Source organism: Sphaerodactylus townsendi, linkage group LG01, assembly GCF_021028975.2.
Source record: "Sphaerodactylus townsendi isolate TG3544 linkage group LG01, MPM_Stown_v2.3, whole genome shotgun sequence".
Classification (NCBI taxonomy): domain Eukaryota; kingdom Metazoa; phylum Chordata; class Lepidosauria; order Squamata; family Sphaerodactylidae; genus Sphaerodactylus; species Sphaerodactylus townsendi.
In genome coordinates this window covers 6076337-6103816 of record NC_059425.1, presented here as the reverse complement: position 1 = coordinate 6103816, position 27480 = coordinate 6076337, and the positions used below count along the sequence as shown (strand labels likewise).

General features: G+C 47.4%; 3 protein-coding genes across 3 annotated transcripts in view; all 3 read right to left on the bottom strand.

The window, feature by feature from the left end:
• LOC125440166 (zinc finger protein 91-like) overlaps window positions 1–27480 on the bottom strand; it is a 183782-nt gene that overhangs the window by 147940 nt on the left and 8362 nt on the right. The gene's annotated exons all lie outside the window — the stretch shown is intronic.
• Window positions 12053–27480, bottom strand: part of LOC125440096 (zinc finger protein 91-like) — a 43522-nt gene continuing 28094 nt past the window's right edge. The window contains exons 7-8 of the mRNA XM_048509671.1: window positions 13589–14379; window positions 12053–13336 (exon numbers count right to left, since the gene is read on the bottom strand). Of these exons, the coding sequence (XP_048365628.1) occupies window positions 12395–13336; window positions 13589–14379 (1733 nt within the window). The 3' untranslated portion in view covers window positions 12053–12394. The remainder of the gene's footprint in view (window positions 13337–13588; window positions 14380–27480) is intronic.
• Window positions 16495–27480, bottom strand: part of LOC125440286 (zinc finger protein 557-like) — a 15995-nt gene continuing 5009 nt past the window's right edge. The window contains exons 3-5 of the mRNA XM_048510032.1: window positions 21030–21156; window positions 16761–16853; window positions 16495–16654 (exon numbers count right to left, since the gene is read on the bottom strand). Coding sequence (XP_048365989.1) covers window positions 16644–16654; window positions 16761–16853; window positions 21030–21156 — 231 coding nt within the window. The 3' untranslated portion in view covers window positions 16495–16643. The remainder of the gene's footprint in view (window positions 16655–16760; window positions 16854–21029; window positions 21157–27480) is intronic.

Below are 27480 nucleotides of genomic sequence, written 5' to 3'. Positions count from 1 at the left end.
CTGGATAATTAAATTAAAAAGTAGACCTGGAAAAGTCCCTTCCCTGCTTAAAAGTGTAAAGTCGTGTCTGTATGCTAGGGGTGTTTTTCAACCTTGGCGAAGAATTCCTCTCTCTAGCTGGGCGGCGTGCCCAGAACTTTCGTTATCTCCTGCTTAGCCTTGCTCTCTGTTTGCGTGATACAATCCTGTGTGAACCTTTCCTTGTGAACTACTAGCTGGGAATGAAGAGTTGTTTATACTAAGGGTTTTCGCGGGAATCCTGAGCCCGTATAAGCGGCTGTCTGGGAGGGATGGGCCAGAATCCGCATTGTCTGTAGAAGATCATGAAAGCCAGATCAATAAAGAACTATTGTTACCGCGCTGCTCTGGGTAACACTTTCCTTACTCCGAAGTATCCCGCTCTCGGCAGCGCCCAGGAACCCAAGCAAGACCCGACACGGCTCGGATAAACAAAAAGTGATTTATTGAGATGCCCCAGCCCAGGAGTGTGGCACCTCCGTTCCACACAACAACAAGCGCTGCCTAGCAGCCGCCACAACACCTTAAGTACACTTTCTCCCGTCAGGGAGCCAGGGAGAATGCAAGACAGCCCACCACCATTTGTTAGCAGAATTCAAAGCAACCAATCCTCATTTGCAACATGCAGGAACCAATCAGAGTCCGATAGGCATCCCCTTCTTGAGTTTCGCGCCAGAGTAGGGCGAGGCGATGACATGTCCACTGGCGGGAAAACACAAAGGCTTCCCCAGATGTCCGAAGTCAGGAAGCAGAGAGAGATGACGGCCAACCTCCTTATCCTGCCCGGCTGTGGGATTAGGCAGAGGCCGAAGCCTGGCTTCAAGGAGGTCTCCTTTTGTCCGCGTGCATCAGGAACCTTTACACGTGAATAGGATGGGCCCAGGTGGAGCGGAGATGGCTCTCTGCCTTGGGCCAAGGAGGTTCCATACAATCACAAATACAAAGAAACGTACAAATCCTATTTTACTATCTAAAAGTTTCTAGCTATCACAGAGAACAAGACAACTTTAACCTTTAATTTAAACCTAGTCCAGAAGTGGGGGAGTTTCACTTCTGGCTCCACTATCACTATTAGGGTTACTTTTGGCCTGGACCTTACTGATTCCTTACAAAAAGAAAGAATTAAAAACAAACACGCCAAAATACAAGATCCCCAAACCACAGCAGCATCCAGGGACAAAAACAGCCAGATCTTTCCACTGAGGAGAAAACTCCAAAGTCTTAGTTTAGCTTTACGCTGCTGCTGTACATCTGGTTGCCCTGCCTCAGCCCCCCCCCCCCCTCAAGATGGTTTGTTTGCTCTGTAATTTCCTGGATCTGCTGATCTGGCTCCTGCCAATTGTCTCTCTTGGTGAAAGCAAACTGCTTGGATCCATCAGCGGCTCTGCGTGGTGCCCCTGTGTGTTCCAGGGACTCTAAATAGCACACAACAAAACCCGCATGATGATGAAGAAGAAGAAGAAGAAGAAGAAGAAAAAGAAGAAGAAGAAGAGGAGGAGGAGGAGGAGGAGGAGTTTGGGTTTATATCCCCCCTTTTCTCTCCTGCAAGAGACTCAAAGGGGCTGACAATCTCCTTGCCCTTCCCCCCTCACAACAAACACCCTGTGAGGTAGGTGGGGGTGAGAGAGCTCCGAGAAGCTGTGACTAGCCCAAGGTCACCCAGCTGGCGTGTGTGGGAGTGCACAGGCCAATCTGAATTCCCCAGAGAAGCCTCCACAGCTCAGGCGGCAGAGCTGGGAATCAAACCCGGTTCCTCCAGATTAGATACACGAGCTCTTAACCTCCTACGCCACTGCTGCCAACTGCACAACTAGAGGCTGCAATTTACACCCATGCGCTGTACACGTCACTTTCATTTCCCAGACTTCACCAAGCAACGGTCTGAGACCTGCCGTCACCAGAGATGCATATTTACAGGTTCCCAGAGGAAAAAAAAGACAGAATATGAGGTGAGTGGGGTCATCCCCTGTAGAATCAAAATGGGCAAGAAAGACATCTGAGAGCAGAGCAGAATTTGGCATTGGAGGAATATTTCTTTCTTTGTTGGAGGAATATTGGAGGAATATTTCTTTCTACGCAGCAGTGGTGTAGTGGTGAAGAGCAGGTGCATTCTAATCTGGAGGAACCGGGTTTGATTCCCCGCTCTGCCACCTGAGCTGTGGAGGCTTCTCTGGGGAATTCAGATTATTAGCCTGTGCACTCCCACGCACGCCAGCTGGGTGACCTTGGGCTAGTCACAGCTTCTCGGAGCTCTCTCAGCCCCACCCACCTCGCAGGGTGTTTGTTGTGAGGGGGGAAGGGCAAGGAGATTGTCAGCCCCTTTGAGTCTCCTACAAAAGAGAAAGGGGGGATAGAAATCCAAAACTCTTCTCTCTTCGGCTGTCGTGGTTTTCCAGGTTGTGGTCTGGCAGTCTTTACTCCTAATGTTTCGCCCACATGCGACGCAAAAACTACCAGGCCTTGGCCGCACAGCCCAGAAAACCCACAGCGATTCTGGCTGTGAAACAAAGAAAACAATTCTTTCTTTTGCTTGAAGGAGACTGAGAAATGACTAATAAAATCCATGTAGGCAGGGCAGGATTTCTACAGAGGGCCGAGTCTTGTGGTATCTACCTCTACCCCAGGGGTAGGGAACCTTTAACACTCAAAGAGCCATTTGAACCCGTTTTCCACGGGAAAAGAAAACACTTGGAGCCGCAAATAATTTTTGACATTTAAAATAAAGATAACACTATATATATAGGGGTTTTTTTACCTTTTACTCCGCTCATTCTGAGAAGCGCATGGATGCGCCCGCCCTGCTGCCTGCAGGGTGGGCAAGGATGAAGCCGGCGGCTCGGCCGCGCCGGCCGCCGGGAAAGCGCCCGCCCCGCTCCAACGGGGTGGGCGAGAGGGGAAGCCCGCGGCGCGGCCCAGCCGACCGTGGGCAGTTGGTGCGCCCGCCCTGCTGCCTGCAGGGCGGGCAAGGATGGGGCCGGCGGCTTGGCTCATGGAGCCACAGTGCAAGGGCAGAAGAGCCGCATGCGGCTTTTGAGCCACAGGTTCCCTACCCCTGGTCTACCCCTGCATGGGCCTTTGCTCCTCTCCTGATATTCTTCTGCAACAGCTTTTCTGTCCGTTCAAATGGAGTGGTGGGGAAGGAGATACTTGGGAGGCCAAAGTTCTCCACATGTTCAGGAAGCTAATTAATTTTTTAAAATCATCAATAATATAAAATGATTTCATTAAACAACCATTAAAAACCAAGGATAACATCTCTCATTAAAACCAGTCCAAAAAGACCTGATGCTTCCCACAAGTGGTTGTTGCTCCTTCCCTGGGCTCAGACTGCCGGCAAATCTTTTTTTGGAACACATCTGTTTTTTAGCCTCACTGGAAAGCCAGGGGGGCAGGACTCAGGAGCCCCCCAGCCTCTTCAAAGAAAAGGCTCGAGTCCAGACTGCGGCAGAACACGTCTTGGACAAGGTGGGGACGGAGAACAGACCGTGCTGGGAAGAACACAAGTGCCAGGTGGGACTCTGCGGAGGAAGCCACTCCTCTCCTGTATGTGGGTCCAGGAAGGTCGTGAAGGGCTTGAATGGAAAGAACCAGTGGTAGGCACAGGGCTAGGCCCTGTCCTCAGAGCTAAGGCTCTGTCTGGTTACTTACAAATAACCATCCATAAGCTTTTTTAGTGTTCAGAGTTTTATTGTTTCAATTTTGCGCAGAAGAGGGAACCAAGACTCTCTGTAAAAATCAGACAGGGAGCCGGTTCGAAGCGCTGCCGCCTGTGTAACATAATTTATAGTTACAAAAACATACCTCTCCGCTTTTTGGTCATTGGGTTGAGTCAAGTAGACGTACAGACCTGGTCATCTTATCCCACCTCTTACTACACCTTTCCTTCTTATATTTTTAATGTAACTTGAGTCTAAAACAGCTCATGTATAAAGTTTCTATAGCAATCAAGTCTTCTGTTAATCTTTATCTATTTTGTGAACATCTTGCTAGCTCTCTTATCTCTACTGAGAGGCCCCATTTCTTTTAACCCAGAGCCTGTGTCAGGCTGCTCCCTGAGTTTCATTTCTCGATGCCCTTTAATTCACCCCCTTTCGCATTCCTTCGTGTTTACCAAATTTTTAGCAAACTCAATTCCAAGCCTCATCAGGGATGTTAGCTAAGATGATTTTATATAACATGCTTCACTCTTTGTGGAGGATAACTTTTAAGGCTACCTATATGTGTCTATATGGCTTAAAACACTATAAACTATATATGTGTACATATCACCAGCATCTTGAATTGGACCCTGACACCATGTGAGAACTAATGGGCTGCAGCGTTGTGTACCAGCTGCAGTTTCCAGATCGTCTCCAAGGGCAGCCCCGTGTTGAGAACGTTACATTAATCCAGCCTGCAGGTTCCTGGAGCAGGGATTGGTGGAACCAGATCAGGCACCTGCAAATTGGGAGCCAGGATGGGCATCCGTTTCTCCAACAACAGCCCTGCATCCAGCAAGACTCCCAAGCTCTTAAGTGCCGTTCACTGAATGCTGACCCACCCCCCATTTGAAGCAATTCACTAAAGGCCACTGTTTGTGTGTTCAGCGCCATGCAGTCTCTTCCCACTTATGGAAAACCCTATGATTGAATGACCTCTGAAATGCCCTAACAGCCTTGCTCAGTCAGGTCTTGCAAACTGAAAGTCAATCAGTCTCACAGTGGGTCCGCCCTTCGTGACCCTTGGGGGAGCAGACACATGATACTGTGGGAACGTCCCACGAAGCTGCCGTTCCCTGAGTCAGCCCTTTGATCCGTTAAGTTCAGGTGCGTCCCCGGCAGCTGGCAGCGGCTCAGGCGGAGAAAGATCTTTTATATCCACTTCCTACCTGGTCCTTTTATCTTGAACTTGGGATATTTTGTTCACAAATGGATGATGTCAGAAACACATGTCCCAGACTCTTAATGCATTTTGTCAAAGACCTTAAAGAATTTGGGCAAAGCTTGGTTGAAGAATCAGCAAAGTTTATTTAAGATACGTTTCTTGCAAGCAACGGGCGTCTGTCCATAAGCAGAGAGGCGCCCCGAACTGACACGCAATGCTGGTATATATTCTCTTCTAAAGCATAGGGGCTTTCCCTCCCCTTCGCTTCCCCTTACGGGGGGGCCAAGGGTTTACAGACTAAGACAAAGACACAGTCCACTACATTTCTTAGCTTCGCTTTTAAGCAGGGGTCCCCAAACTATGGCCCGCGGGCCAAATCAGGCCCCCGGAAGACATTTATCCGGCCCGCTGGGCAGAAGCGGATCTCCCCCTTCTTTATCTCCTTTTCCCCAGGTTTACAAACAGCATTAAGCGCGGGCGACTCGCTGCTCATTCCAAGCAGCCGGAGGGGACTGTACCAATGCGGCAAGGGGGGGGGGGAAGAGAGAAAGGCGGCGGAGCTTCAGGGCCGGATTGGAAGGGGACCGCGGGGGTGGGGGGCTCGGCCAGGGGCGGGTCAAGGGCGGATGGATGGCGCCCCCCCCCCCCCGCGGGCGGCACTTGGTCCGGCCCCCGGCTGGGCTCTGGCCATGCGTGAACTGGCCCCCTGTTTAAAAAGTTTGGGGACCCCTGCTTTTAAGCTTCGCTTCTACACACTTCCTATACCATGTCCAGCTTTTTTCCAAGTATTGTCTTACACCTCCCACTTATCACCTCTGTCACCTGTCTGTAGGTTTCCTTTGTTCTTTTCCCTTCACCAGCTTAGAAGCGCTTTTTACCCCCACCCTTTCCCCAGCTGCATAAGCTTTTTGCCCTACTCCTAGTACATATGAACTTGTTATTACCTCTCAGTACAAGTTGTGGTTAACATATCTTGTGCGCTTTTCCAGCTCACAGGTGCATCTTAGTTTTCCGTTTTTGATATATATCCTAGATAAGCTAGCTTCTGCGGTTAATGTTCTCTGCACACCCCACCCGTTGCCTGTTTGACCTCCCAGCCTTTGCCTACTTAGCTTTTTCTATAAGGCAAGTCAGAAAGTAAAATACAATTAAGCTTTAACACACTAGGTTACAGGGCAGTGGTGGCGAACCTTTTCGAGACCGAGTGCCCAAATTGCAACCCCAAACCCACTTATTTATCGCAAAGTGCCAACACGGCAATTTAACCTGAAAGCTGAGGTTTTAGTTTAGAAAAAACGGTTGGCTCTGAGGCATGTGTTACTCGGGAGTAAGCTTGGTGGTAGTCGGTGGCTTTGCTTTGAAGCAACTGTGCAACTCTTCCAACGGGTGAATCACGACCCTTGGAGGGTTTACTCAGAAGCAAGCCCCATTGCCAGCAACCGAGCTTACTCCCAGGTAAAGGATCTTCGTATGAAAATCAGTGGGGTTTAACAGCACTTAACAGGGTTACCTACACTGCTTCCCCAAAACTAGGTCTTAGGTTTAATGCTAATAATCAAGCCCAGCAGCCCAGGTCAGCCGTATGTGTGGGGTGGGGTTGGAGGCAACTCTGTTTGCGCGTGCCCACAGAGAGGGCTCTGAGTGCCACCTCTGGCACCCGTGCCATAGGTTCGCCATCACTGTTATAGGGATACATATAAATCCATATTCCATGTTTAAATGATACGTAGATACTGAGAAAGTCACACGCTAACTATAGGACTACATATAAACCCATATTTCATTCTTAATGATATATATTGAAAAAGCAATATTTCTTTATTTATCACAATGAGAATCAAATTAAATTTTTGTTGGCAGATGTCTTTCCATTCATTACTCACACCTCCATTTTTAATCCGTTGTTTCTTTATTAAAAATATTTGCACCTCGTCTTTCTATAGCCATATTCAAAGTGGTTTATAAAACACAATAGAATAATACAACAACAGTAAAACCGAATACAATAAAATTTAGTAAAATATCAAAGTCACTAAAATACGCCTGTAAAATCTAAAACGAGCTTGCTAAAATCTAGATGTAAAAAGCTGCTAGAAATAAAAAAACATTAATATTAGGTAAAAAAAATTCCTGAAAGCAATCTTAATGCACCAACTAGCCCACCTGATAGATTATTTTAATAATGTTTGCTTTTTCCCTGTTGGTTACAGATATTTTGTTGCATATTTAATTTTGAAGTTATTTTACCTGCGTGTGTTTTGCTTCTGCTGCTATGGACGATGGCCTCAAGAATAAAAGTTATCCACAAATAGATGCTCGGCTACTCAGCCAGGTCCAGGAGGCCGGAACCTGCAGGTCCATTCCACAAATAGCAGCCCTTTTCCTCAGCATCGTGGAGAAGAGGACAAAGCTGATTTGAGCAGAGTGAATCTGAAGAATTTAGACTTATACCCCGCTTGTCTCAGTCATAAGGAGTCTCAAAGCAGCTTAAAAACTCCTTCCCTTCCTTTCCCCACAACAGACACCTTGTGGGGTACGTGGGGCCGAGAGAGTTCTGAGAGAACTGTGACTGGCCAAGGGCACCCAACAGGAGCGTGGAAAGAAACTTAGCCCACCAGGAAAGAATCTGCTGCTCATAGGAGGAGTGGGGAATCAAGCCCAGTTCTCCAGATTACGGTCTGCTGTTCTTCACCACTATACTGATTTCAGCAAAATGAATCTGTGGGAATGTGGATTGCTCTGAGGTTCCTGGAGATTCATAAGAACATAAGAACTAGCCAGCTGGATCAGACCAGAGTCCATCTAGTCCAGCTCTCTGCTACTTGCAGTGGCCCACCAGGTGCCTTTGGGAGCTCGCAGTCAGGAGGTGAAAGCACTGGCCTTCTGCTGCTGCTGCTGCTGCTGCTCCTGAGCACCTGGTCTGCTCAGGCATTTGCAATCTGAGATCAAGGAGGATCAAGATTGGTAGCCATAGATCAGAGGTCTGCAACCTGCGGCTCTCCAGATGTTCATAGACTACAAATCCCATAATCCCATGACCAATTGGCCATGCTGGCAGGGGCTGATGGGATTTGTAGTCCATGAACATCTGGAGAGCCGCAGGTTGCAGACCCCTGCCATAGATCGACTTCTCCTCCATAAATCTGTCCAAGCCCCTTTTAAAGCTATCCAGGTGAGTGGCCATCACCACCTCCTGTGGCAGCATATTCCAAACACCCATCACACGTTGCGTGAAGAAGTGTTTCCTCTTATTAGTCCTAATTCTTCCCCCCCCCTAGCATTTTCAATGGATGCCCCCTGGTTCGAGTATTGTGAGAAAGAGAGGCACAGCACCTGAGAACAGCAGGGGTGGGGGAGGGGAGAAACCTCCATGAGATATAAGGCCTTATACTCTACCGTTCAAATCAGCCATTTTTGCCATTCAGCCAGCGTGGTCTCTAATCTGGAGAACTGGGTTTGACTCTCCACTCCTCCCCATGAAGCCTGCTGGGTGACCTTGACCTAGTCACAGTTCTCTTGGAACTCTCTCAGCCCCACCGACCTCACAAGGTGGCTGTTTGTGGGGAGAGGAAGGGAAGGAGTTTGCAACCCAATTTGATATTCCTTATGGTTGAGAGAAGCAGGGTGTAAATCCAAACTCTCAGGAGACCTCATCCCTGCCTTCGGGAGATCAGCTGTAATTCCGGGAGATCTTCTGCTCCCCATTTTAGGTGCTCCCTGTGTAACCCCCATGCCCAGAATGGGTTGACCCAGAAAGGGGTGGAGACTCAAAGCAGCAGAAGGCTGCAGAGCTCATGTAGTTTGGAGGAGACGAGGCTACCAGACTCGGACCTTGATTGGTATAAGCCCTGAACACCTTGTTAAGGTAACTGCAATGTTGTTGGGAACTACTGGGAAGGTACTTGTTTGTTTTTGCTATGTTGTAAATATTGGAGTTTATTGTTTCAGGGTTTCTTTTTGTGGTTGTAATGGGTGAAAGTTCTCCTGGAAACCTTCATCATGTTGAATCCTGTTTACCAAGCCCTTGGAGTGTTCAGGAGCCAACCCACTTGCAAGAAGAAATGGACTTGGCAATATCAGAAGACTGTAACTAGAAGGACTTGAAAATGCAACCTGAACAGGACCTTGAAGTGTGATGTTAAATGTTGATGTTATATGTTAAGAAAGTAAACCATTTTGTTTTTAAAAATTGTTGTTGCAAACTCATTCCAAGTTCTGCCCCACAGAACCCACAAGCTGAGGTTACACCTGCATGTATTACAAAGGCTGTAATATTAGGAGACAGGTTCCCTTGTGGGGGCATGAAAGAAGAGGGAATCCCTCATAAAGCGAAGGGGTTGATGAGTTATTTGAGCCCCAATGAAATGTTGGGGCAATGTGTAAAAGGCTGGCAGCGTTCCATTCCTTCCTTGATCAACACTATGGGTCGGGTCTCAGGGAAGCAATAGTACCCCTCTATTCTGAATTGGTCAGACCTCACCTGGAATACCGTGTCCAGTTCTGGGCACCACAATGCATGAAAAATAATGGAGTAGGCCCAGACGAGGGTGACCAAAATGGTAAAAGGTCCGGAACCCATGCCCTCGGAAGAGACTTAGGGAGCTGGTTATGTTGAGTTTGATCAAGAGAAGGTTAATGGGGGAAGGGACACACACACACATGATACCCATGTTTCAATATTTGAAGAAAGGTTGTGTTGGTGAGGGAGCAAGTGTAACCCCCATGCCCAGAATGGGTTGGCCCAGAATGGGTTGACCCAGTAAGGGGGTGGAGACTCGGAGCAGCAGAGAGGCTGCAAGAGCTCTTTTGCAGAAGAAACAAGGCTACCAGACTCGGACCTTGATTTCTATAAGCCCTTAACACCTTGTTAAGGTAATTGCAATATTGTTGGGAACTACTGGGAAGGTAGTTGTTGTTTTTGCTATGTTGTAAATGTTGGAGTTTATTGTTTCAGGGTTTCTTTTGTGGTTGTAATGGGTGAGAGTTCTCCTGGAAACCTTCATCATGTTGCAACCTGTTCATCAAGCCCTTGGAGTCTTCAGGAGCCAGCCAACTTGCAAAGAAGAAATTGGACTTGGCAATATCAGTAGACTGTAAATAGAAGGACTTGAAATGCAACCTGAACAGGACCTTGAATTGTAATGTTAAATGTTGATGTTTAATGTTAATTGTAAAGAGAAGTAAACCATATTGTTGTTTAAAAATTGTTGTTGCAACTCATTCCAAGTACTGCCCCACAGAACCCACAAGCTGAGGTTACACAAGCTCGTTTTCTGCTGCTCTAGAGACTAGGACATAAATTAATGGGTTCAAGGATTCAAAAGAGATCCCTCCTAAACGTTAGGAAGAACTTTCTGGTGCTAAGGGCTGTTTGACACTTGATATTATTTAGGCAGGAAAAATGAAATGCTAAGATATAGGGTGGGTGACACCTGGCTTGACAGCACTATATGCAGAAGGAATCTGGGAGTCTTAGTAGATCACAAACTGAATGTGAGTCAGCAGTATGACGCAGCAGCCAAGAAAGCCAATGCGATTCTGGGCTGCATCAATAGGAGCATAGTGTCAAGATCGTGGGATGTAATTGTACCTCTCTGTTCTGCATTGGTTAGACGTCACCAGGAATATTGTGTACTGTTCTGGGCACCGCAATTCAAAAAGGATATTGACAAGCTGGAACGGGTCCAGAAGAGGGCAACAAAAATGGTAAAAGGTCTACAGTCCATGCCCTACAAGGAGACACTTAGGGAGCTGGGGATGTTTAGTCTGGAGAAGCGAAGGTTAAGGGGGGACAAGATAACCATGTTTAAATATTTGAAGGGATGCCCTGTCAAAGAGGGAGCAAGCTTATTTTTTGCTGCCTCAGAGACTAGGACACGAAGTAATGGATTCAAGGTGCAGGAAAAGAGATTCCACCTAAACATGAGGAAGAACTTCCTGACCGTCAGGGCTGTTGGACAGTGGAATTCACTGCCTCGGAGAGCTCTGGAGTCTCCTTCTTTGAAGTTTCTTAAACAGAGGCTGGATGAACACATGTCAGGAGTGCTTTGATGGTGTGATCTTGCATTGCAGGCCATTGATCTTGATGGTCCTTGGGTTCTTTTCCAACTCTAGGATTCAATGATACTGGAATGCACTGCCTTGGACAGTGGTGGAGTTTACTTCTTTGGAGGTTTTCAAACAGAAGCCAAATAATCATCAGTCAGGACTTTTATTGTGTGTTCCTGCAGGGAGTTGGACTGGAGCCCCCAGTGGTCTCTTCCAACTTTATGATTCTATAACCAGGCCAGGTATGTAGAGTACAGAAGGTGATCAAGAACTTAGGAGGGAAAAGGGGAAGGGGAAAAAGAGCAATACAAATATGGCCAGAAGAAAACTTGGATCAAAGAAAAAGAGAGCGGATCCAATAGAGAAAAAGTTAATCTAGATCAAAATAACTGAAAGAGAAACAATCAGCACTGAAAATGTATTCTATGGAGAATATTTAAGTTACTGTCTGCTAGTGTTTTCATGTTACAAGTGATGGGCTCATCAGAAAGAAAGGTCAGCGATCAATAAAGAGTTTCTGAGTCAGTTGCTATCTGGAAAACTGCGGGAGAGAATGTTAGATGTATTTACTAAGACTTCTGCCATGTGATTTCTTTGATGATAAGTAAAGTGAGAAAGTAAACTGAAGTTTTAGCCACTCCAGGAATTTATATGGATCCTTCATATAAGTGTGAATTTTTTAAGCGCCTATACTCATGGAAGCTTTTTCTGCAAGCAAGCCATTTATATAATCTCTCCCTGCATGAAGTTGTTGATGGAATGTAAATTCTGTACTGTGACTGAAGCCTTTTCTATATTCAAGGCATTGATATGGTTTCTCCTGTGTGAATTCTTTGATGAGAAATAGAGTCTCTACTCTCACTGAATTATTTTCCACAGTCCAGGCACTGATATGGTTTTTCCCTTCTGTGAATTCTTTGATGGGAGATGAGGCATGTACTACTCCTAGAGGCTACTCCACACTCCTAGAGTTTTTATGCTTTCTGCTTTGTATGAATTCCTCGATGGGAAGTACTTGTTCTGAAGACATTTTCACACTTCAGGCATTTATGTGTCTTCTCCCCCGTGTGAATACTTTTATGGGAAATAAGATTTACTCTCTGACTGAAGCTTTTTCCAGGCATTTATACGGTTTCTGCCCTATTACGAATTCTTTGATGGGAAGTAAGGTGCCAACTCTTACGGAAGCTTTGTCCACAGTCGAGGCATTTATACGGTTTCTGCCCTGTATGAATTATTTGATGGGAAGTAAGCTCTCCACTCATTCTGAAGCCTTTTCCACATTCCAGACATTTATATGGTTTCTCCCCTGTGTGAATTCTTTGATGGAAAGATTTACTATCTCAAAGAAGTCTTTTTCACAGTCAAGGAATTTGATGGTTTCTTCCCTGTGTGAATTCTCTGATGGGAAGTAAGATTTACTCCGATTGAAGTGTTTTCCACACTCTGGGCATTTATATGGTTTCTACCCTGTATGAATTCTTTGGTGGGAAATAAGGTGTCCATTCTTACGGAAGCTTTTTCCACACTCCAGGCATTTGTATGGTTTCTCCCCTGTGTGAATTCTCTGATGAGAAGTAAGGGTTCCACTTGAACTGAAGCATTTTCCACACTCCATACATTTGTATGGTTTCTCCCCTGTGTGAATTCTTTGATGGGAAGTAAGGTGTCCACTCGTATTGAACCATTTTCCACACTCCAAGCATAAATATGTTTTCTCCCCTGTGTGAATACTTTGATGGATAGTAAGATGTACTCTCTGCCTGAAGTCTTTTCCACACTCCAGGCATTTATATGGTTTCTGCCCTGTATGAATTCTTTGATGGAAAGTAAGGCTTCCACTCTTATTGAAAGCTTTTCCACACTCCTGGCATTTGTATGGTTTCTCCCCTGTGTGAATTAGCTGATGTGAAGCAAGATTTGTGCTGTGACTGAAGGTTTTTCCACACTCCGGGCATTCATATTGTTTCTCCCCCGTGTGAATTCTTTGATGGACAGTAAGATTTGATTTCTGCCTGAAGTCTTTTCCACACTCCTGGCATTTATATGGTTTCTGCCCTGTATGTATTCTTTGATGGAAAGTAAGGCTTCCGCTCTTACTGAAACTTTTTCCACACTCGAGACATTTGTATGGTTTCTCCCCTGTATGAACTCTCTGATGTACAGCAAGACTTGTCTGGCTACTGAAGGTGTTTCCACACTCCAGGCATTTGTATGGTTTCAGCCCTGTATGAATTCTCTGATGTGAAGTCAGACTTGTGCTGTGACTGAACACTTTTCCACACTCTAGGCATTTGTATGGTTTCTCCCCTGTGTGAATTCTTTGATGGGAAGCAAGATTTCCACTCTGACTGAAGGCTCTTCCACACACCAGGCATTTATATGGTTTCTCCCCTGTGTGAATTCTTTGATGGCAAGTAAGGCTTCCACTCCCACTGAAATATTTTCCACACACTGGACATTTATATGGTTTCTCCCCTGTGTGAATTCTTCGATGGGAAGCAAGGCTTCCACTCCCACTGAAATCTTTTCCACATTCCAGGCATTTATATGGTTTCTCTCTGGTGTGAAGTCTTTGATGAGAAGTGAGGCTGGAACTGTGCTTGAAGGCTACTCCACACTCCAGGCATTTATATGGTTTTTGCCCTGTGTGAATTCGCTGATGTGAAGTAAGACTTTTGCTTTGACTGAAGGATTTTCCACACTCCAGGCATTTGAATAGTTTCTCCTCAGTGTGAATTCTTTGATGGCAAGTGAGATTTGCACTCTGCCTGAAGTCTTTTCCACACTCCTGGCATTTGTATGGTTTCTGCCCTGTATGAATTCTTTGATGGGAAGTAAGACTTGCGCTGTGACTGAATGCTTTTCCACACTGGAGGCATTTGTATGGTTTCTCCCTTGTGTGAACTCTCTGATGTGCAGAAAGATTTGTCCTGTGACTGAAGGCTTTCCCACACTCCAGGCATTTGTATGGTTTCAGCCCTGCATGAATTCTCTGATGTGAAGTAAGACTTGTGCTCTGACTGAATGCTTTTCCACACTCTAGGCATTTGTATGGTTTCTCCCCTGTGTGAATTTTCTGATGGGTAGTAAGATGTACTCTCTGACTGAAGTCTTTTCCACACTCCTGGCATTTGTATGGTTTCTGCCCTGTATGAATTCTTTGATGGGAAGTTAGACTTGTGCTGTGACTGAATGCTTTTCCACACTGGAGGCATTTGTATGGTTTCTCCCTTGTGTGAACTCTCTGATGTGCAGAAAGATTTGTCCTGCGACTGAAGGCTTTCCCACACTCAAGGCATTTGTATGGTTTCAGCCCTGCATGAATTCTCTGATGTGAAGTAAGACTTGTGCTGTGACTGAATGCTGTTCCACACTCTAGACATTTGTATGGTTTCTCCCCTGTGTGAATTTTCTGATGGGTAGTAAGATTTCCACTCTGACTGAAGGCTTTCCCACACTCCAGGCATTTGAATGGTTTCAGCCCTGAATGAATTCTCTGATGTGAAGTAAGACTTGTGCTGTGACCGAAGGTCTTTCCACACTCTAGGCATTTATATGGTTTCTCCCCTGTGGGAATTTTTTTATGAGAAATTATATTTTTTTCCTCCCCAAAACTCATTGCACATTTCAGGGATTTAAGGATTTTCATTCTATTACGGTCACTGCAATGAAGATTTTTATCTGACTTTTTAGAAAGCCTTTCCCCAGTTGCAATGTCCTCATTCTGACTGTATTTTTCATTAATTTTATGAAATAGTGCAGTTTTGTGTGAATCGTCCCCCTGGAAAGGACCAGAATTCTGACTCTCTTCAGTTGTATGTTTTCCTTCTTTCTTTTTCAGGGCACTACAATATTCAGTGCTTTTTTCCCCTTCTGAATATGTCGCTACTTTTTCATTCACACAATCCTCGTTTGTTTCATTTGCCGGATCACACACTTCCCATTTGGAAAGAGAAAAGAATTGTGGCATGAACACTATGAAAAAAAAAAACAGAGTTTGAGTGTTATAGACTGATCTGAATTAACTGCTGTACAGCATGCAAGAATTCAAAGGCCCAGTGTCTGGAAACCATTTCCACAGTCCTGGAGGGCAATGTGGTCTTACAAAATTTCACACAGGATGGAGAATAGGATTTCATCAGGAAAGTTACTGGCAGAGAGATCCTTCACTGACCTAAACTGTAAATTAAAACACCAGCCCCAAAATGTAGCCACAGGCTTGTGACTTTTCCATTAGGCAGTGAGGAACGTCTCTGATTGGTTCATTGCATCCTCTTCCCAGGTCAGGGAGGGATGACTGAACTGGGGCTCTGCAATAAAGGCATTGGACATTTTCTCTCTGTGGTGTTTGACTCACAAACGTCCCCATGGCTGGAACGTGAATAACCGGCCCTCCTATTCTCAAAAAAGCACCCCAGAAATTGTTAAAGCCGCATACTCTCCCCAACCGTTTAATACAATGAAGGAACAAGTGTCCCCCAAAGACTCTGACTCCATAATCTCTCTCCCCCAATTTTATATCCGTTAAACCTGGGAAGAAAGCAGGAATAGAAAATAATTACAGAAATGGAAGGGGAAAATTAAAAGGTCTCAGTTAGGCTCCTTCCGCACATGCAGAATAATGCACTTTCAAATGGCTTTCAGTGCTCTTTGAAGCTGTGCGGAATGACAAAATCCACTTGCAAACAGTTGTGAAAGTGGTTTGAAAACGCATTATTTTGCGTGTGCAGAAGGGGCCCTACATTCAAACCAATCTTGGAAAAAGCATCAACCCCCCCCCCTTCCGTATAATCTCAGAAAGGTCCAGAATGCAGCCTCTCTCAACGTCCATATATTCCCCCAGAGTCTGTGCTATATCCTATTAATTTCAGTGTGGCCAGGTTCCCCGTTCCAGACAGGCGATTCTTCTGTCCCCCTCCCCCGCCTGTCAGGACTTCTGCTATGCAAACCGCCCACTGCTCACACCACTTCTGCACGTTGCTTTGTTTAGTAGACCAGCTCCATGTCTCTATGATACTGACAACAGACAACTGGAGATTAATCCTGACTAAGGCTGTGCTGACATGTTGGGAAATCTCTATGTGCCGGGCTGCTCAGAATCGCTGACGACTCAGTTGTGAATCAAGGGGGGGAAGAAGGTAAAATGCACTAGTGTGAGGGCTCTCTGTAATTGCTCTGGGTCTTCTCTGTGGGAAAATGCATGCTTTCCATGCACCAGGATTTGTAAGGTTGTGGTTTGACTTGTGTTTTCTGTTCAGCCAGCCTTGGCCTTGGTAACATTCCACGGATTGGGCTGCGTGCCCGGGATGGCTGTTTTCGTTAACCTTGCTGTCTGCGCTTATCATATATGTCTGAAGCTTGCTTTTCTCTTTCATGGGAACCTGCTTTGGGGCTGTGGGCGGGAGTAAAATCGCTCGTAAAAGTAGCGAACTGCTGGGGAAAGGTCAGAGTCTGCATTCCGTGTCTGTGCATCATGGAAGTTTAAGAAATAAAGAACTTTTGAAGTTACTTGATTTCTGGTCCTTTCAGGTTCCTTACAGATTAGTGTTTGGCATCTCCATTTAAAGGGGTTTCAGGTGACTGGGAAACCGCCCTGCCACAGAGCCACGGCCACTCAGGGTGGACAGGGAATAAGTGATCTGACTTGGTACAAGGAAGCCGGCTGTTTTCATAGGTTCCAGATCTACAGCCACCATTTCCACATTCACATCTCATTCAATCTCTAAGGAAGAGACGGTCAAACAGTGACAATAATCCTGACAGAAATCCACCCACTCTTAAAAGGAAGCACAGGCAAAATACAGTCTCAAAGGATGTACAGTAGCTACCTGGCAGTTCCTCCTCTTCATCAAAGATCCCAAGAAACACCTCCTCTTCCTCTTCAAGCTGGGATATGAGCTCGGGCTTAGCAATCAGAGGACCTTGTAATCAGGGGAGAAAAAACCACCACCACCAAAATTATAATTCTCCCAAGTGCAAGTAAATTCCTCAGTCCCAAGTGAGGTTGATAGCCCATCCAGAAATACACAATATCTCTCCCCTCCCTCCCCTCCCCTTGCATGGCCCCCGACACTCTCCCTCCGCTAGGGTGGGTGGGCCATGTCCAGATGCTGGGCCCCCTCCCTCCCATCTGTTGCCTGCCATCCCTCACCAGAGGCGAAGCTAAGGAAAATGGAGCAGGGGCAAAATCTGAGTTTTACCGGGGGGAGGGGGGCAGTATGGGCAGCCGCCCCCACAACTAAAGAATTATTTTTGCACCAGGTCATCTCAAAGTCACCATCACATTATAGAACATGCCCCAACTTAACAAATCTGGGCTCCCCAGTTTAAACAACATTGAAAGTGATGATGCTGGGAAGTGTGTGGGGGGGGGGGTTTCCACCCCCAAACAGCATCATTTTCAGTGTTGTTCAAACTAGGGAGCTCAGATTCTCCTTTTAAATCCACCATAAAGGGAAAACAGCATGAGCCCCCCCCCCCAAACAGCATCACTTAAATATTGTTTAGATAAGGGAGCCCAGGTTCTCCTTTTAAATAAGAACATAAGAACAAGCCAGCTGGATCAGACCAGAGTCCATCTAGTCCAGCTCTCTGCTACTCGCAGTGGCCCACCAGGTGCCTTTGGGAGCTCACCTGCAGGAGGTGAAAGCAAAGGCCTTCTGCGGCTGCTGCTCCTGAGCACCTGGTCTGCTAGGGCATTTGCAATCTGAGATCAAAGAGGATCAAGATTGGTAGCCATAGATCGACTTCTCCTCCATAAATCTGCCCAAGCCCTTTGGATGCTAATTTGTGTTAGTACACCACCTCCTGGGCAGCATATTCCAAACACCAATCACACATTGTGAAGAAGTGTTTTCTTTATTAGTCCTAATTCTTCCCCCCAGCATTTCAATGGATGCTCCCCTGGTTCTAGTGATTGTGAGAAAGAGAGAAACATTCTCTGTCAACATTTTCTACCCCATGCATAATTTTTATAGACTTCAATCATATCCCCCCCTCAGCCTCTGCCTCCCTCTCCAAACTAAAGAGTCCCAAACGGGCCAAAATTACATAAAGACCATAACCCACCATAAAGAGAGAGAATTTGCCTTAGTTTAAATTTATACTGAAAATGATGTTGTTTCCCTGGGTAAGTGGGGGAACACCCTGAAACAGCATCACTTGCAATGTTGTTTAAACTAGAGAAAGCATAAGCATGAAAGGCTCATTAAGGACTGTAGCCCTTCACAGAGAAGGGAGTGGCTTTTATTCTGTAGGGACATAGAAGGGAGAAAATCCTACTCATAAACCTTAGTGGGTTCAGACTGCCCTAGGCAGCGTGCAGAAATCCTGCTAAGGAAAAGCTTTTAAACACCTGAGTGGTTTAAGGAGGAGCAGCAGTGGCGTAGGAGCAGCAGTGGCGTAGGAGGTTAAGAGCTCGTGTATCTAATCTGGAGGAACTGGCTTGATTCCCAGCTCTGCCGCTGAGCTGTGGGAGGCTTATCTGGGGAATTCAGATTAGCCTCAAGACTCCCACACACGCCTAGCAGCTGGGTGACCTTTGGGCTAGTCACAGCTCTCGAGCTCTCTCAGCCCACCCACCTCACAGGGTGTTTGTTGTGAGGGGAAGGGCAAGGAAATTGTAAGCCCCTTTGAGTCTCCTACAGGAGAAAGGGGATATAAATCCAAACTCTTCTTCTTCTTCTTCTTCTTCTAAGACGTAAGAAATAAAGTAGCCGAATAACTGAAATGAACGAATCTTGTGGAATCAATCATGGCACCATGTATATGGTGCTCTCCATATCGCTCATTTTTAACTTCTAAAAAGTATGGAAAACTCCTGGTGTCCTTTTATCGCTGTGCTATAGAGAGTGTCTTAACCTACTGCATCTGTGTCTGGTTCTCCAGCTGCACAGTGGCAGATAGGAAGGCGCCTCCAAAGGGCTGCATCACCCTGCACAGAGGATTATCGGGTTGCCCTCCTCCTGAAGAACTCTATAATTCCTGCTTTCCAGAGTAGAAAAGTTTCTCCAAAAAATATCTGAGGGACCTCGCCTCATCCAGCACACCCCCCCCTCTTGAATCCTCAGACCATCCGGCAGATGAGACAGGTCTATCAAAACTAGGACAAAGAGGCTTAGAGACAGCTTCTACTCTAGATCTGTGGCAATGCTGAACTCCGTGGCTTCGTGTCAATGTGTTTGGGGCTGTGTAGGGATGGGTGGAGGAAGGGGAAAGTGAGGGTGGGGTATGAGTCTGAAATTGTGTGCATCGAGGAATGCTGCTGTAAATTTCGTTGTGCGTGCACAATGACAATAAGAACATAAGAACATAAGAAATAGCCTGCTGGATCAGACCGGAGTCCATCTAGTCCAGCATTCTGCTAGTCCAGCATTCTACAATGTTGCTCAAACTAGGGAGCTCAGATTCTCCTTTTAAATCCACCATAAAGGGAGAATTTGGGCTCTCTAGTTTAAACAGCATGAGCCCCCCCCACCCCACCCCCAAACAGCATCACTTAAATATTGTTTATACAAGAGAGCCCAGGTTCTCCTTTTAAATAAGAACATAAGAACATAAGAACAAGCCAGCTGGATCAGACCAGAGTCCATCTAGTCCAGCTCTCTGCTACTCGCAGTGGCCCACCAGGTGCCTTTGGGAGCTCACCTGCAGGAGGTGAAAGCAAAGGCCTTCTGCGGCTGCTGCTCCTGAGCACCTGGTCTGCTAAGGCATTTGCAATCTGAGATCAAGGAGGATCAAGATTGGTAGCCATAGATTGACTTCTCCATAAATCTGTCCAAGCCCTTTTTAAAGCTATCCAGGTTAGTGGCCATCACCACCTCCTGTGGCAGCATATTCCAAACACCAATCCCACGTTGCGTGAAGAAGTGTTTCCTTTTATTAGTCCTAATTCTTCCCCCCAGCATTTTCAATGTATGTCCCCTGGTTCTAGTATTGTGAGAAAGAGAGAAAAATTTCTCTCTCTGTCAACATTTTCTACCCTATGCATAATTGTATAGACTTCAATCATACAATAAAATGCTTATGCATCTTGTGCCTGTTTCTTTTTACTAGGAAAGGAGGTTTCATTTTAAGCCAGCTGTCAGGAATACGTGCTGCAGAAGGACCCCGCTAGACAGCTTGGGGAATCAGCCAACAGCAGCGAAGAGATGCACGAACACAGCAGGTATCGTTCCACAAACGGGAAGGAGTTTATCTTCTTGTTGCAAAAATACACGGACACACAGCGCTCAGTAACTTTCTCTCCGTCGCCATGAACAGCAACAGAGTTACGAATCAACACGAACGGGATGAGTAGAACGAATAAAAAAGAAAGGGAAAGCGCCATTGTCTTATCCGACCCAGCCAACCAGCATCTGGATCAGCGATTCCCAACCAGGGTTCCGTGGTACCCTGGGGTGCCGTGAGCATGTCCCAGGGGTACCACGGCAACACTACCAGCCCCCCTCACTTTTGCAGTTTCTCCCGCCGGCACCAGCAAGGACATGGAGCTGGCCCAGGGGGCAGGGCCTGCCGCAAGGTCAGCAGCCACTTCCCACCCACCCCCACCCCCCGTGCTTCCCTTCACCCTGGGAGGGGAAGGTGGCGGGGAGGATGGCAGGGGTACCGTGAGATATGAAGAGTGAGGTCAAGGGTACCGTGACGTCAAAAAGGTTGGAAAACACTGATCTGGATGGTCCAATCATCCTTCACACGCCACACTTTTCCACAAAGGCTACCAGGAAGGGCAGCTCAGAGTCTAAAGAGTCAGGCAGATGAAATATTGGAGGGAGAAACCTCCACAGGGCACTGGTTGGGCAGAGGGTCTGTTGCAGAAATGCAGCAAAGAAGCCAGCAGAGTTCCCCCCACGGCCACACCTCAGTCCAGGTGAGGCACGACTGCAGAGAAGCCCCTGCTCAGACAACCCCACCTTCTCTTGACTAAGCATTCCCCTGGCACCTTTTCTGATGGCCTCTCAGGTGGTCCAACACAAAACTTCCGGGCAGACTCCCTCTCCACAAGGTAACGCCCGAAAGGACTCCCAAATCACAGGAAGGATCATGGAGGGTAGCAGAGATCTGCTCTTGGGATCAGCCCAGGAGAAAAGGATCCTCACCCAGAGAAGACACATTCCGAAAGTTCTGCAGCATGACTTCCTTGTACAGGATCCTTTGGGTCGGCCGCAGCAGGGCCCGTTCCTCCTTGGTGAAATGCACGGCCACCTCTTCAAAGGACACCCCACCCTGCAAGGAGGAGAAGGAAACATTTATTTACATCAGTGGAAAGCCGGTCTGTGGGCGGGAAAGTCAAAAGCAGAGACAGCTGGGTCTGAGGCCTGAATGGACATTCAAATCTGCTCCTGATAGAAGGAACTGTGGATTGGTTATTTAATTTATGAGACAAATTGTATGGCTCTAAGTATTTTCGCTTATCAAGGAAGGTTGATTAACTTGTCCAGCCAGGAAACAACTTGCTTGCCTTCTTCAAACTAATCCATTTGCTACTGACCGTACGTGGGTCAAACGAATACCTGGCCCTTTTCATTATGAGCGTTTTCTTCTGCAATTCTGTTCTAACCTTATCCCAACACGTGTGTTTGTACATTGTTCTGACTTTTTAAATTTTGGGGTTAAATTCAGAGGTGGGATCCAGCAGGTTCTCACAGGCTCCCGAGAGTGGGTTACTAATTCTTTGTGTGTGCCGAGAGGGGGTTGCTAATTGGTGATTTTGCCACATGATTTTGGCCTTCGTTACGCCCCTCCTCTCAGCAGTAGCACGCAGAACTTGAAGCAGTCTAGCAGGAGGTGCACCGGCGTGCGTGGCAGCCTGCGCCTGCGTGCATTCATTTCCCACCCAAGGACTGGCGCAGCACCTGCGTCCTTGCCACAGCCCCGCCCCCGGAATGCCCGGCCACACCCCCTTCGTGCCCCACCCAGCCCCTTTGGGCTATGCCACAGTTTGAATCCCACCACCATGGGAACTTGTTACTAAAATGTTTGGATCCCACCACTGGTTAAATTCCAAAGATACTTCCGGAATTCCATACTTCAACAAGCAGTTAGGTTGAAACCAGGTAAAACTAAACATGATAGAGGGAGACCTACACAGTATTCTGAAGGTTTGAGGTGGCATCTCTCCTCTCCCCCTCGTGCCCTGATTTCTGATAAGGTCAAGAAATCACTGCCTTTTAAAGCAACTGATAAGCATCTTCCCTCTGGTCTTGAGCCCATGAAAAAAAAAGGAAGAAGAAGAAGAAGAAGAAGAAGAAGAAGAAGAGGAAGAAGAGGAAGAAGAGGTAGAAGAGGTAGAGGAAGAGGAGTTTGGATTTATATCCCCCCTTTCTCTCCTGCAGGAGACTCAAAGGGGCTTTCAATCTCCTTGCCCTTCCCCCCCTCACAACAAACACCCTGTGAGGTAGGTGGGGCTGAGAGAGCTCCGAGAAGCTGTGACTAGCCCAAGGTCACCCAGCTGGCGTGTGTGGAAGTGTACAGGCTAATCTGAATTCCCCAGAGAAGCCTCCACAGCTCAGGTGGCAGAGCTGGGAATCAAACCTGGTTACTCCAGATTAGATACAGGAGCTCTTAACCTCCTACGCCGGTGCTGCTCAGTGTCTTATATTAATTTTTGCTCCCAAAGATGTGCTATGTCTTATTTTTAGGGGATGTCTTATTTTTCTGTGTTCTGTTCGTCGGGCATGCTTCCAAACAAAAACTTTGCTACGTCTTACTTTCGGGGGATGTTTTATATTTAGCACTTCAGCAAAACCTCTACTACGTCTTATTCTCAGGGGATGTCTTATTTTCGGGGAAACAGGGTAGAAAAAGCCTTGGATATTAACCAGAGTTAATTCCTGCAGCAATTAATATTATGTATTCCAGGGACTGAAAGCTCCTGCTAATGGGGTTTATGAAACAAAGAAATACTGTAGGAATGCTAACCGTATGGCTTAGCATTTTGGATGTTTTTAAGCCAGTCAGTAGAAAATAGACAGTGACTTTTAGGACTGTGTGAAGAAATACCTGGGTCAATAATGAGTGCAGAAAATATGTTCCCAGAATTAAACTCTATCTTTTAAATTTATATACACATTTACTCGATCTCTTATCCCTGAAGCGTGCCTTCAGAATTTTGAAAAGCACAAACAATGGCTTGTTTTACATGGAGGTTGGAAGATAACAAACCCTGGAGCTTTTGGAATAAGGTGCATCATAACTGTTCTGTAGTGTCCGGCAGTCCATCAAGCACTGCTTCTGTGTTATGGGATCCCTTAACTCCAGGGGTGTTCCTAGGCAAACTGGTGCCCGGGGACAAAACCTGAGTTTGGCGCCCCCCGCCGGCGAATGGGCGGCCACCCTCCCCCACCATGAACAAACAATGATTTTTTGCACCAGCTCACAAAACACCTCCCACTCCCAGCAAAACATATATGGCTCTCTCCCCACCAACTCTTTTCTTAATTTCCTAATCACAACAACCCTATGAGGTAGGTTGTTAGCCTGAGAAACAACTCCAAGCCAGTGCAAGTGGGTATTAAGCATGTAAATCTCTCACAAATCACCCCCAGCAAAACATTTACCAAACAAATGTCAGCATCATCTCTCACAAAACACCTCCAGTGGAATCCACCCCCAAACAGCATCACTTTCAATGGTGCTTAAACTAGGGAGCTCAGATTCTTCTTTTAAATCCACCTTAAAGGGAGAATCTGGGGTCCCCGGTTAAAACAAAATTGAAAGTGATGCTGTTTGGGGGTGGATTCTCCCCCGCCCTGAAACAGCATCACTTTTGAGGGTTGGAGACTCAGATGAAACAAATACCAGATTCAGCCAGAATCTGGGCAAATTTGGGCACATTTGGACAAAAAGTGTCCAATTATGTCCTGCCCAAATATGAACAAATGCGAATGCAAGGTATTTGGGCTTTTGGGGGGGTATTTTTGGTGTTTTTCGGCCTGCAGGGAGGGCATTTTTAAAGCTAGCAGCACCATGATTTCCGGGCATCATCAAGAGACTGCCCTGATGATACAACCCAAGTTTGGTGATGTTTGGTTCAGGGGAAGCAAAGTTATGGATGCCCAAATGGAATGCCCCATCCCCATTGTTTTCAATGGGAGCTAACAGGAGATGGGGGCTGCCCATTTGAGGGACCATAACTCTGGTCCTCCTGAACCTAACTCCACCAAACTTGGGTGGCATCATAAGAATAGTTACCAGATGATACCCTGAAATTTTGGTGTCACTAGCTTTAAAAATACACCCCTTCCAGGCACCCCAAGAAATTTGCCCAAGATTCTTTGTTTTGCAGTGACTTTGCTCCATTGTAGCCAATGGGGAATTTCTGAGGCAGGCTGCACATTTTTGAAGATAGAGGCACCAGACTTTCAAGGTGGCTCCAAGAGGTCTTGGGTAATAGCATCCAAGCTTGGTGAGCTTTGATTCTGGAGGGGGGAGGGGGGAGAGTTGAGAGAGTTCTGAGAGAACTCAGCTCGCAGGCTTTCATGTGCAGAAGCAGGGAAACAAAATAAGCCTTTTGGGGGCCCATAAAATTGAACCCCCAGAAGCAAAGGTCTCCAAACCTGGATACTATTACCAGGAGGGCTTCCTGGAGCCACCTTGAAAGTCTGGTGCCTCTATCTTCAAAAATGTGCAGACTGCCTACACACTCGGAAATTCCCCATTGGCTACAATGGAGCAAAGTCACTGCAAAACAAAGAATCTTGGGCAACTTTCTTGGGGTGCCTGGAAGGGGTGTATTTTTAAAGCTAGTGACACCAAAATTTCAGGGTATCATCTGTTAACTATTCTTATGATTCCACCCAAGTTTGGTGAAGTTAGGTTCAGGGGGACCAAAGTTATGGTCCCTCAAATGGGTAGCCCCCATCTCCTGTTAGCTCCCATTGAAAACAATGGGGATGGGGCACCCATAACTCCCCCTGAACCAAACATCACCAAACTTGGGTGGTATCATCAGGAAAGTATCTGGATGGTCCCCTGAAATTTTGGTGCCACTAGCCTTACAAAAGCGCCCCCTGCAGGCCAAAACGTAAAAAACCCTAAAAATGTTTAAAACACACAAACGACCCTGAAATGGTGGCGCCCCCCCCCCACCACGTCACCAAATGCGGGGCGCCCAGGCACATAGGGTACCCCCTGTCCCTAGGCAGGTACGCCAGTGCTTAACTCCAACAATTAGCACCTCAGGCACTTAAAGTGGCTGGTTAGGAAACCCCAGTTTTGCTGTAAGCAGATGATACAGTCAGTGGTGGGATCCAAAACTTTTAGTAACAGGTTCCCATGGTGGTCGGATTCAAACTGTGATGTAGCACCAGTGGGGCTGGGCGAGGCATAGCTGGGGCGTGGCCGGGCATTCCAGGGGCGGGGCATTCCTGGGCGGGGCTGTGGCAAGGACGCAGCCGCTGCGCCGGTCCTTGGGCGGGAAACGAATGCACGCAGGCGCAGGCTGCCACGCACGCCGGTGCACCTCCTGCTAGACTTCTTCAAGTTCTGCGCGCTACTGCTGAGAGGAGGGGCGTAACGAAGGCCAAAACCACGTGGCAAAATCACCAATTAGTAACCCCCTCTCGGCACACACCAATAATTAGTAACCTACTCTCGGGAACCTGTGAGAACCTGCTGGATCCCACCTCTGGATACAGTGCTATTATCTAGACAGAAGTGGGTCTTCGTAAGGCATTAAATTCATTGATTAACCCCTTGAATCAGGAGGGGCTATTTGTAAATTGTAAAAAAAAAAAATCTAAAATAGTGTTTACAAAAATCTGAACTGTCAAAGGAGGGAAAACTAAGCAAGTAGCACATTTTAAATATATTGAGAGGGTGGAGAAGGGAAGCCCCGCCCCGGACACATTGTATACGTCTGGGCCATTCAATCCACCTTTCTGCCATGCAGGAACTAAAAGTTAAAGCACTCCTGACAGATGGCCATCCAGCCTCTGTTTAAAAACCTCCAAAGAAGGAGAACCCACCACTTTCCAAGGCAGCGAATCCCACTGTCAAACAGCCCTTCTTGTCAGGAACTTCTTCCTAATGTTTAGGTGGAATCTCTTTTCTCACAGTTTGCATCCGTGACTCTGTGTTCTAGTCTCTGGAGCAGGAGAACACAAGCTTGTTCCCTCTTGAACAGACATCTCTTCAAATGTTTAAGCAGGGCTATCGTGTCCCCCCTGAACCTTTCCTTCTCCAGACTAAACAAACCCAGCCCCCTAAACCTCTCCTCACAGGGCTTGGATTCTAGACCCTTCGGTTGCCTTCCTCTGGACGCGCTCCAGTTGGTCAATATCCTTCCTGAATTGTGGTCACATGAGCTTAATGTTAAGAGACAGTTGATTAATAGTGGGACAGCTGCACAAAGGGGAGGGGAGCAGAGCCCTGTGGGGACATTTGCCCCCCCCATCCCTCTTTGGGGACATCCTGGAGCCAGAGGGGCTGTCTTCACTGGCAGGGGGCTAGATGCCTTGTGAAGAAGGGGCCAGGGATGGCCACACGGTAACTGACATGGGAAATTCACGGCCCAGTTTTGTGTCAGAGTTCCTGCTTGGCCTTCTCTGTTCCTGCCAGTCTATAGACCACGGAAGGGGTGTGTGTGTCACCATGGGCAGTCTCGAAATCCAGCAGCACCAGAACCAAGGGCAAGGGGTCCGATCCTCTGAGTCCTGGAACAGAAGGAATCATCCCTGTCCTCTTGTGCAGGTCTGACCAGTAAACCCCGCCCCCCCTTTACCTGAGATTGTTGCATGGCGGCCCTCTTCCTTTTGCCAAGTGCAGGAGATGGCGGAGGAGGCATCAAGTATGTCTTTTCACTCTTGCCTGGGAGGTTGAGAAATAAAAGGGGTGGGGGGTTCCTTCTTTGCGCTACAAACGCGTTTCCTGGGCCAGTCCCTCGAATGACCCTCTCCCCATAGTGGCTTCGGGGCCCAACTGAAAGGGACCACCTTGGATCGAGGAAGGCTCGGAAGTGTTTGACCCTCCTTCCAACCTCTGGGGGGCAAAGAGTTCCTGACCCTGCCTGAAGCCACCCCGGGGGTGGGGGGTGGGGGGTTTTCATAAGGCAGCCCCCTGAAGCGGCTCAGTTGCAGACTCCAGCTTGGCAGGTAAGCGAGAGATCAGAGGAGGGGCCCGGATGCTCCACAACCAGGTGGGGAAGGGGAGGAAAAAGGCACACAAGCCCCTCCCCAGAAGCCTCCCCTCTTGGGCAAACCCCCTGGGCAGAGGGGGCTCCCGCCCCTTTGGTTCCCCAGAGACAAAAGCGCATGGGGGGGGGGGGTTGTCTTCAGGCCTGGGGAAAATCTGCTGGGACGCCCTGGCTCCTGCCCTGGATTTTGGGGGAGGACATGAGACCCCCTGCCCTGTTCCCCTTCCTGTTTGGGGAGCCAGAGGCGCCTCCTGACCCACCCAGCAGCACCGGACTCATCTGCGGAGGGGGGGGGGCTCTGAAGCTCTGCCTGGCCCCTCTTTGGTTCCCCCACCCAAGCTGGGATTCCCAGGGGGATCAGGTGGGGGGACCCTGAAGCCAGAAACGCGTTGCAGCTGCAGGCTCTGCACCCCCCC